This window comes from Garra rufa, chromosome 22 (assembly GCF_049309525.1).
Source record: "Garra rufa chromosome 22, GarRuf1.0, whole genome shotgun sequence".
NCBI lineage: Eukaryota > Metazoa > Chordata > Actinopteri > Cypriniformes > Cyprinidae > Garra > Garra rufa.
Window position 1 is genome coordinate 26,135,393 of NC_133382.1, and position 12,199 is coordinate 26,147,591.

General features: G+C 34.8%; 1 protein-coding gene across 1 annotated transcript in view; it reads right to left on the reverse strand.

Moving 5' to 3' along the window:
- myo1d (myosin 1D) overlaps positions 1-12,199 on the reverse strand; it is a 126,434-nt gene that overhangs the window by 58,856 nt on the left and 55,379 nt on the right. Inside the window, exons 12-15 of the mRNA XM_073828070.1 lie at positions 3,216-3,286; positions 1,295-1,369; positions 1,056-1,188; positions 658-824 (exon numbers count right to left, since the gene is read on the reverse strand). Coding sequence (XP_073684171.1) covers positions 658-824; positions 1,056-1,188; positions 1,295-1,369; positions 3,216-3,286 — 446 coding nt within the window. The remainder of the gene's footprint in view (positions 1-657; positions 825-1,055; positions 1,189-1,294; positions 1,370-3,215; positions 3,287-12,199) is intronic.

The following is a 12,199-nucleotide window of genomic DNA, read 5'->3' on the forward strand; positions in this document are numbered from 1 at the left end:
TGAGTGCTGTTAACACTGCATTCTCAATTAGACGAAATTCAGGCTAACTTCCGCTCAGCGATAGACATTCTGTCAACTCAGGTGTTGAATCTCATCAAGTCATCAGATTTGTGGCAAGTGTGTTTGAGAGTTTTTTAGGGGACTATTTGTTTTGAGGCCTTAGAGACACTTCATTTTTTTAAAAACTGAGACTTCAGGAGAATCTCTTATAAGTTTTGTTTGTTCAAGGATTCCAGTCCCTATATATCGAGAATCACTGTATATTGAGTGAGAGTACAATGTATGCTCTACTAACTCTCAAGGCGATTGAAAAAGACTCAGCGTATACGTCACTGTTACATAAAACCCTTTAGCAATTATGACACTTGGTGAAGAAGCGACTCCAGAGGATGACAGCTTTCACACCAACAGACGTTGCATAAGATCTTCACAATCTGATTGATCAATCTGTAGTTTCAGATGTCAGTAGCAACCAAAGACGCAACAGTTTCACACAAGCTGTCACAAGAGCATTGAGCTGAAACCATACACGAATGCCAGATCATGCAGAACACCAAATATAAAGACTATTGAAACAAAATAAACAAACAAACGATTACATAATGCTTTGAAATTGACACACGCTGACCATACAAATGAAAAAAGTAAGAAGTTCACCTTTGAAGGAACCGTGGGTAGGTTTGTCGGCTAGCAAAACCAGCTCGTCGCACCCGGACGTTCTCCAGGAGGCCCAGGTACTCCACTTGGTGCTTGCAGCGCTCATGCTCAAACAGCAGCGGTGATTTCACATCATTCGGCTTTATGCAACGCACGTAGTACGGCTCCTATATGAACCAACAGAGGACTCAACTTCTTACATAGCTGTCTATTTACATTAAAAAAGCAACTGAAATCAATATTTATTACCCACATGTGTATTTATTTGCTAAGTTCTCTTGTAAAAAGCACAATGATATGCATTCGTTGGTCATTATTGCAAAAACTCTTTATATTGCAATTGACTGTATTATATAAATAAGTCATGCTGTACACAAAAATGTTTCAAACACACCCACCTTGCTGGCCAAGTTCTCCACCAGAGAGATCATGGAGTTTTTGAAGAGCGTGGCAGCAGTCAGAGGTCGCTTGGTGACCTCTGTGATGCTCAGTTTGCCCTCTGGCCACATGGCTTTCAGCACAGGGTTTGAGCTGTAAATCAAGGAAGGAGAAGGACAGATATAAGTCACGGATGTTGTGTGGCATCTGGCAGGTATGCAAATAAGATTGGAGGGATGTATATTATGGTAATACTGACCTGTTGTAAAGTAACCTCTTGAAGTCCTGAAACAACGTGTCCTTGTTCTTGTCAATAAAGCCCAGAACAGAGTAACTGAAACAAAACACACAACCACACAGACTAAATAATACAAATATCCAAAAATAGTCATAGTAAATTTCAGACTTAAAGGTGAATTGTGCAATTTCTTTGCCTATAACAACACAAAAAGACTTTCAGGATTTCATCGTTTTTAAAGGGAAGCCCGGGTATTAAGATTTGTATGGTTTAATATAACTTAAATTATGTCTTTTACCTCATACGTCTTTTGTAGTAGAAAACCCATGAAAGATTTATGTTATTTTTAAAATCCACATCGTTTTATACATATTGTAGACTATGTGGGACGCCATTTATTTTTTTAAATTGAGTTACTGCTGCTACCTGTTGCTATTTTTACAGCAACACAACTCTGAAAATAAAAATACTGGAATGATGCCACATTGTGCGGCTTTCGGTTGTAATTTTCAGTCAAAGGCCAACAAGAAAAGCACTGTAGGTCTTCACTGCTTTTCCTAGTGATAAAAAGAGGGGAAAAGAATGGGAAGATGCCTGTAGACAAATAAAACTTCCTAAAGACTTGCGCCTTTTTTATCTCCTCTTTACCCATGATACCTTTGAGGCTTTTAGTAGACCACAGCTACTGAAAAAGCTACAAGAAACGCTAGATGCCATCCTGGCAGAATGAAGAAATGCAGATGCTTGTCATGATGCTGCAGCCACTGAAATAGTTTCTCAGTGCAGATTTCACTCAATATCGAGGGGGTGTTTACCTTACTTTAAGCCATAAGATTCTTAAAACCCAGGGTTCCCTTTAAAAAGGTTTTCTTCTGCAATAAAGTCCAACATTTACGTTCCAGAAGTAAAAATCTCATTCCTTTGGAATTTAAATGATAACTTATAAATCTTGAAATGCAGACCTACTGTGAGGTACAAGTTTGTTAATCATGGAATATGCTTTTATTGCAGCCATCAGCCCGCATTATTAAATTGTTATAAAAAATATATATATATATAACTGATATTTTAAATGATCATGCCTAATTATGTTTTTACAATCCTATTGGAAATGAATGAAAAAAATTCTTCTGAAACAAAGGCTGATGAAAAAGTGGGCGGCTCAATTTCTAATGGTCAATAAATATATAACCCCGCCTCCACACGAATGCCATTGGTTGAGTCCATGTTGCTGTGTTTTGAAACTGCACGGAGACAAAAAGTTTACATTTTTCAGGGAATGAAAATACAACTGGCTAACTCAGACAGAATATAGTATTTTGTCATTAAAAAAAGAATACACTTCACCTTTAACACTGGTCTAAAAATGAGTGTTATTGTAAACACTCAAGCCTCTTTGGAGACGAGCATTATTATAACTGTCATAAAGAGAGCTCTAGCTCCTTAATTGAGAATATAATTTTAGATATCCTTCCCATACCCATTTTTCTCTTTCTCAGACACACACACACACACACACACACACACACACACACACACACACACACACACACACACACACACACACACACACACACACACACACACACAAAGGAGCATGAACATCAACAAGGCGTTTCAATGTGGCGTCACATCACACTTACACCCACAGAACTTTGGAAAACAACTGACAGCCTGCAATCTGGCAAACTGCTCAAGTGAGAATATGAAACTGCATTCACATTCAGAATCAGCTTGTTTTGGTAACTAGCATTTACATCATTCGGAGTGACTAACATGCTTGCGTCATTCAAATGTTTATTTACCAAACCTTTTTAAACCTAATCCGCACCCAAGGGAAGAACTACTTTCCACTTAGTTAAGCCTTCTGTGGGTTACTATCAGTGCTTTTTAATTACTGCATTTAGGGCTTATGGTCCAAAACAACAGAGAGTGCACTTACACCACATCTCCAGCATAATGACGAATGCGGAAGTCTCGGTCAAACTCCAGGTTTTTGTCCGTGGGGGAAAGCTGTGGAGATAGAGATGGGAAATTAGAGTGTTTTAATGCATATTTTATAAATACATTTTAAATAAAGTATCTCTTACATGAACACATTTTTAAATAAATAATAATAATAATAATAATAATAATAATACTGTTATCACTCTTTTTTCTAAAAATCCAAAGTTTCAAAAGTTTACATACCCTTGATTCTTAATACTGTGTTGTTACCTGAATGATCCACAGCCTGCTGTTTTTCAGAAAAAGTCGGGGTGTAAACTTTTGAACAGAATGAAGATTTCAAATTTTGCCTAAATATCATGTTTTTTTGTTTTTTTTTAGTACTGCCCTTCAGAAGCTACAGAAGATACTTACATATTTCCCAGAAGACAAAGTAAGTTAAATTTACCCTGATCTTCAAATTCAAAAGCTCTTAATGCATTGTGTTTCCTTCTGAAGCATCAGTGAGCATTTGAACCTTCTGTAAAAGCTGAATATGAGTCCCTCAGTCATTGTTGGAAAGGGTTCAAACACACAAAAATGCTGAAAAACCAAAGAATTTGTGGGACCTGAAAGATTTTTCTGTTCAGGACAAAGGGACTCGTGAACAACTATAACTAAACAAAAAAAACACAGCTGTGGATCATTCAGGTAACAACACAGAATTAAGAATCAAGTGTATGTAAACTTTTGAACAGGGTCATTTTTTTATAAATTCAACTATTATTTTCTCTTGTGGACTATATGTAAACATCTTTTATGTGAAATATGTTATTCAGGTCAGTACTAAATCAAAAATAACATGCACTTAGTATGATCCCTCTTCTTTTGGTAAAATAATTAACATTTTGCAGACTCTGCAAGGTGTATGTAAACGTTTGACTTCAACAGTAAATAGCCTTTAAATCTATATATTTTTTTAAAAAGTGTTGAAATTTGCAACTGTGCATAAACTTGCTCTAAGACCCTGTTATCAGTTCCAGATCACTGTTCTCCTCAAGGAGCCTCAGTATGCTGAGTGAGGGCAGCTAGTGCAGTTATATAAGACTCACTGTCATTCATAAAATACAGCAGTGACATCAAAGGAAAGCAGCCTCAGCTCTCATTAAGATACAGAATGCTGCTGATCCACTGCATGAACAGGGACGCCCGTTTCTGCGGATTAAAGCAGAACGGAACAATGACACTCCGCATCCCTCTAGCCACAAGCCGTCACATGCCCACATGCTGGATTAATTAAAGGATTGACTATCAGTAAGTTTTAGTGAGCTTTTGTGTCGCCGTCTCTATTGTGGTAGACGCCAGCATCTCTATTCTGTGTCAGGTGCCACTTTATGGGTCTCTGTTTGGTTTGTGTATGTGGTGAGTCACTCAGCTTATTTTAACTGCAATACAGATAAAACGGCCCTCTAAGGGAACAGATGAGAAGCTACTATCTCCACCGGAGAGGACAAACTCTGAACACTTCACCCGAAGTGGAAAAGCAATCAGAATCAATTTGAATGGATGGCTAAAACTGTGTCGAAAAAAACGCAACTATTTAGTCATTTGAAATCGCAATGGAGATTCGTATTTGATGTGGGACATCTGAAGAATGCATTTTCCAAGAGTTTAAGGTCTTTAAGTGTACTACCCAGACCAGGCTCCAAACACACTCACTAGGTTTCTTAAAAAAAAAAAAAAAACACAGAAACACACAGAACCATGCAACAACACAATGTGTGAATAAAATCAGGTCTCTTAGTGTAATCACTGAATATACAACACCAGATTTAAAAATTAAAGAAGCCTGCATTTATTTGATCTAAAGTACAGCAAAAACAGTAAAAGATGGAAATATTTATGCTATTTAAAATAACTCTTTTCTGTTTGAATATATTTTAAAATGTAATGTATTCCTTTGATTTCAAAGAAATCACTTTGATGTAGATTTTTTTAGGTTTCTTTGATGAATAGAAAGTTCAGCATTTATCTGAAATAGAAATCTTTTGTCTTTATCATTACTTTTGATCAATTTAAAGCATCCTCTAGTGTATAATGTTACAAAAGTGTTTTATTTCAGATAAATGCTGATCTTTGGATCTTTCAATTCATCAAAGAATCCTAAAAAAATGTACTCAACTGTTTTAAATATTAAAATAATGTTCCTTGAACAGCAAATCGGCATATTAGAATGATTTCTGAAAGATCATGTGACACTGAGGACTGGAGTAATGATGCTAAAAATTCAGCTTTGATCACAGGAATAAATTACATTTTAAAATATATTCAAATAAAAATCAGTTATTTTAAATAGTAAAATATTTTTGAATTTTACTGTTTGTGCTGTACATTGGATCAAATAAATGCAGGCTAGATAGTATATAGACCACACTGCATATGCCATTTTACAAAGTAGAGCACAGATGACTGAAAGTCAAAATGAAGATGAGTCACAGTAGGATCTGAAAAGCATCTAGAATAGAATAGAATAGAATAGAATAGAAGCATTCATTTAACAGTACTTCACAACCTTATTTTGTCTTATTAATGCACCAAATGTGCTTTTTTGACTCTTACATTACATTATCATTTAACATGATCATTAATATTGTAAAAATGCCAATAAGGGCTTTTTAATTGCAACTGCATAACATTCATTACATATAAAAGAAAAAGATATGGGTCAATTTAAAAATGTTTCATTTCATGTTGAATTTTCTATTTATGCGAAATACAATCTGTATTTGTATTTACAGCATTTACTATCATTTCGATTTCTCAAAATTCAGCTTTATTTTTTTTTACTTTAATATTTAGACTTTATTCTTGCAATATTTAGACATTATTCTCGTAATATTTAGACTTTATTCTTAACATATTTTGTCTTTTCTTTCGTAATATTTAGACTTTATTCTCAAAATATGTAGACTTTATTCTCAAAATATTTAGACTTTATTCTCACTATATTTAGACTATTCTCATAATATTTCGTAATATTTTGACTTTATTCTCAGCTTTGCCATCAAAGGAATAAATTATATGTTTACTGTATTTTCAACTCTTTCAAAAACATTTTGAAAATTTTACCAACCTCAAAATTTTAAACAGTAGTGTACACACGAGGTACTCTTGTGAACATGCGTTGAAGACTGACACGGAAAAGAAAAAAACGTTGAATAAAGTTGCTATTTTTGTTTTCTTTGCTCACAAAAAGTATTCTCGTAGCTTCATAAAATTATGGCTGAACCACTAATGTCACATGGACTATTTTAACAATGTCCTTACTACCTTTCTGGACCTTGAACGTGGTAGATGCATTGCTGTTTATGCAGGGTCAGAAAGCTCTCAGATTTCATCAAAAATGTGGTAATTTGTGTCCTGAAGAAGGTCTTACAGGTTTGGAACGACATGAGGGTGAGTAATTAACAACAACATTTTTATTTTGAGTAAACTAACCCTTGAACCAATAACCTTCTACTTCTAAAAAGAAGAAAACAGATGAGATTTAGCCACCAACACTAAATGCTGCTGCACTTAAGTGTATTTTTGGCTTGTTTACAGCTTTTATTTGTACAATCTGGATTCAAACTCAAATCATCTACACATTTTGGGTCCACCTGTGCTAACCTCTAGACCACAGTTACAAACTAAAAGCACTCCAAATCTACCCAGCCCTGATTTACTGAGTTAAAAAAAGTGTTTGATTGTACAGACACGTTTAATCCTGGATACTGCTGGTCGCACAGATGCCTCCCCGCCCTCCTACTCCAAGCTCTATTCTCACCCCCCAGGACCACACCATCCTGTCTAACACCTGTGCTTCTCAATACTGAGTGTTGGTTAAGCCAACCAAACAAACACAGCAAACATGGCTATAGCACCTGCCAACAAATCCCGAAATGTGCCATTCACACATCGACACAGCCAACAGCAGCCAGATATCCAAATCACAGTGGACTCTAGATGTCTAGATCAAACACAGAGAATATAACAGCAAACTGTAGAAACATTTGAGCTTGTAACAAAAAAAAAAAAATGTAAATCCTTGTGACTGCTTAGATACGCAGCAGGAAGAAAAATAGAGCTCATCAAATGTGATTCACAAAACCTTACTGTTGAATTAAAATCAGCTCAAGAACTAAGGAACAATGATTGAAAAGAACAAAAAAGAAACTGAGGCATTCAAGATCTCTTCATGAAGTTTGAAAGTTTTTAAACTTTTCTCATTTCATCATACTGCAAAAAAAAAAGATACAGTGCCTTGTAAAAGTATTCATACCCCTTCATTTTTTTCACATTTTGTTTTGTTGCAGCATTATGTTAAACTGCTTTAAATTAGTTTTTCCCCCACATCAATTTACACTTCATACACCATAATAATGACAAAGCAAAAACCAGATTTGCAAATTTTACAAATTTATTAAAAATAAAACACTGAAATAAGTACATTGCATAAGTATTCATACCCTTAACTCAGTACATAGTTGAAGCACCTTTACAGCCTCAAGTCTTTTTGGGTATGATGTGACAAGCTTTGCACATCTGCATTTGGCAATTATCTGCCATTCTTTGCCTCACCTTTTCACCTCTCAAGCTCTGTCAGCTTGGATCGGGGCTGGCAGACATTTTCTAGAGTCCTAGTTGTTCCAGTCGTCTTCCATTATGGATAATGGAGGCTACATGCTTCTGTGAACCTTCAATGCAGCAGATTTTTTTCTGAACTCTTCCCTAGATCATTGCCTTAACACAAGTCTGTCACTGAGCTCTACAGGCAGTTATCTTGACCTCAGGACTTGGTTTTTGCTCTGATATGCATTTTCAGCTGTTAGACCTTTTCTGATTGGTGTGTGCCTTTCTAAATCATACTCATTCAAATGAATTTGCCACAGTTTAACTCCACTCGAAGTGTAGTAACATCTAGAAGCAATATGAATGCTCCTGAGCTAAATTTCGAGTGTCCCAGAAAAGGGTATGAATACTTATGCAATCTTTTCAGTTTTTTATTTCTAATAAATTTGCAAAGTTGTTACAAACCTGTTTTTGTCATTGCTTTGTCATTATGGTATATGAGATGTAGGCCGATGTGGAAAAAAAGGTAATTTAAAGCAGTTCAACATAATGCTGCAACAAAACAAAATGTGAGAAAAATGAAAGGGTATGAATACTTTTGCAAGGCACTGTAGATGCATCATGCAAATTGAATGCACTTCAAAAGGTCAGCAGCAAGGTCAAAGTTGAAATCACTTGAGTTCAGTGCACTGGTCAACGCTATCATGAGTCATGTGGAAAGAACCTCAAGAAAAACAACCCAGCTAATGGTAAACTTAAAAGTCCAAAATCCAGTTCCGTTGAAGTGTCAATGCAAGTCGCACTGGGAATTCATCCACCAATTATCCAGTAACATACGTGCTAAACGTGTGTCAGGCTTTCACACGTCACCACAAAAACACTGCAATTACGTCCACTACGCTAGAAACAAGTCATGATCTCTTCCTAATGAACAGCTCCGCAGAAGAACAGGCTACAGAGGCCAGCAGAGCTCTTCTCCAGGAACAGAAACCAACAGCTAATTGGCTGGTTGCTTTGGCCTACACAAGCCCGATCATATAATGAGCCTGCTCTCGGCTTCACACAACCAAGCATCCGTGTGCTCCCATGGCGGCATCCGCTCACACGGCCACACCTGTAATCAGCACGTGATGAAGAGAGGGAAAACAAGGGGTGGGGGATTTGGGATCAAAGAGAGGAACAGGAGAAAGGAACGAAGCCCCCGACGCTTACCACTTGTGTCAGCAAATAACAGTAATTAAAAGCTGATGGGAAAAGAAGCATTTTTATAACACATCTGGAAGGATCAAAGCCATTTTGAGGGTGCAATGCAAAAGTGGGAAGAACAGAGAACACCAAGAGCCTGCGAGGCACATGAAGGAAGACGTAAACAAGCTGATAAAGCACAGAAGGTGAAAGTGGCTGTAAATGAAGCACATTATTGAGATGGATACGGCAGCCCGAGGCTAGATCTGCCATTGCATCTGATGTTTTTATCTTAGATGAAGCATATAAGACGTATACAGACTAAGGCTTAACTCTTTATTCAAGCAATTAGATGTGAAAGTGGGGCTTCCGATATCAAAACACTGTTTTACAACTACATTTCTGGGCTTTGAATGTAAGCAGAAAGCTCATCAAAAATATCTTTTGTGTTCTGAAGATGAACAAAGGTCTTATGGGTTTTGGAACTACATGAGGGCGAGTAATTACTGAATTTAAATTTTTGGGTGAACTATACCTTTAAAATTGAAATCAGTTATTTTAAATTGGAATAACATTTTGCAATGTTTATGTATTTTTGCTCAAACAAATGCAGCCTTGGTGAGCATGAGAGACTTCTTTCAAAAACAATTTTTAACGTAGTAACAGTAGTATTTTGTACGATGGCATTTTTGTGCCATGATAAAAAAAAAATTGAAAATCTAAAATAACGAGATTAAAGTCATAATATTTTGAGAATAAAAACTAAATATTATGAGAATAAAGTCGAAGTTACAAGAATAAAGTAAAAATATAATGAGAATAAATTAGAAATTACAAGAATGTCGGTGGTCCCAATCCAGGCTATTTGCATGTGCAATAGGATAGAATAAAAACTCAAAATATTATAACTTTATAACTTTATTTTCGTAATAGTTTGTAATATTTTGACTTTATTCTCTTAATTTTGACTTTATTCTCAAAATATTTAGACTTTATTCTCGTAATACTTCATAATATTTAGACTTTATTCTCAAAATATTTAGACTTTATTCTCGTAATACTTCATAATATTTAGACTTTATTCTCAAAATATTTAGACTTTATTTGCGTAATGTTTCTTAATATTTGGATTTTATTCTGGTAATTTCGACTATATTCTCAAAATATTTAAACTTTTTTTGTCAAAATAGTTTAGACTTTATTCTTTAATATATTTAGACTTTGTTCTTGTAATATTTAGACTTTGTTCTGTGACTTTGTTCTTGTAATATTTAGACTTTACTTTACTCTCGTAATATTTCGTAATATTTAGACTTTATTCTCAAAATATTTAGACTTTATATATGTAATATTTCATAATATTTTGATGTTATTCTGGTAATTTCGACCTTATTCTCAAAATATCTCAACTTTTTTGTCAAAATATTTAGACTTTATTCTTGTAATATTTAGACTTTACTCTTGTAATATTTCGTAATATTTAGACTTTATTCTCAAAATATTTAGACTTTATTCTCAAAATATTTAGACTTTATTCTCGTTATACTTCATAATATTTAGACTTTATTCTCAAAATATTTAGACTTTATTCTCAAAATATTTAGACTTTATTTGCGTAATATTTCTTAATATTTGGATTTTATTTTGGTAATTTCGACTATATTCTCAAAATATTTCAACTTTTTTTGTCAAAATAGTTTAGACTTTATTCTGTAATATATTTAGACTTTGTTCTTGTAATATTTAGACTTTGTTCTTGTAATATTTAGACTTTGTTCTGTGACTTTGTTCTTGCAATATTTAGACTTTACTCTCGTAATATTTCGTAATATTTAGACTTTATTCTCAAAATATTTAGACTTTATATACGTAATATTTCATAATATTTTGATGTTATTCTGGTAATTTCGACCTTATTCTCAAAATATCTCAACTTTTTTGTCAAAATATTTAGACTTTACTCTTGTAATATTTCGTAATATTTAGACTTTATTCTCAAAATATTTAGACTTTATTCTCAAAATATTTAGACTTTATTCTCGTAATATTCATAATGTTTTAACTTTATTCTCAAAATATTTTGACTTTATTCTCTAAATATTTCAACTTTATTCTCGTAATATTTAGATTTTACTCTCGTAATATTTTGTCATATTTCGACTTTATAATTTACTTATTATTTTGTCTTTATCCTTGAAATATTTCAACTTTATTCTTAAAATATTTTGACTTTACTCTCGTGATATTTTGTAATATTTTGATTTTATTCTCATAATTTTGACTTTATTCTTGAAATATTTAGACTTTATTCTCAAAATATTTAGATTTTATTCTCATAATTAGGGCCCGAGCCCAAAAGGGCGAAGGCCCTATTGTTTTTCTAAGGATTATTAGGGCCCGAGCCCAGAATGGGCGAAGGCCCTATTGTTTTTCTAAGGATTATTATTATTAGGGCCCGAGCCCAAAAGGGCGAAGGCCCTATTGTTCTTCTAAGGGTTATTTTTTTTTTTTTTTTTTTTTTTTTTTCTTTTTTTCAACCTTCCGGGCACTTTTGGGGGCCTTAACATACTCAAAAACTCTTGAAAATTTGCACACCCGTCGGAATCTGCGGCCATCAGGACGCCAAAGAGGCTGGGACCCGGGCGTGGTTCAGGGCCTCTACAGCGCCCCCTGGAACACAGTTTGAAAACTTGATGTACTGCGCACACATACTTGCATGTATTGATATGAAACTCGGTACACATATAGATCTCACTGAGCCAAACAACTTTTGTACTCTATGTCACGGGCTCCACGCAACAGGAAGTGAGATATTTAGGGCTGTTTAAAAAGCGCATGCTCTGGAATTTAACGTACTCCTCCCAGGAATTCCATGGGATTGTCACCAAACTCGGTCAGCATGATCTCAAGACATTGGGGACGCTAAATTGCGAGGAGATTTTTGATATCTCGAACGGTTTGGCCGTGGCAAGGCGACAAAGTTATGGCGAGAAATGAGAAACAGGAAGTGTCTAATAACTGTTGACCACATTGCCTGATTCTGATGAAACTTCACCAGTTTGTTCGTTGTATGATGCCGATTCCATAAATGTGACTATTATGAGTCAAAGTTATAGCGCCACCAACTGGCAGCAGGAAGTGTGTCATTTTCAAAATGCTTTGATATCAGCCTCTTAATTTTACTCGATTTTCTTTAAACTTCAT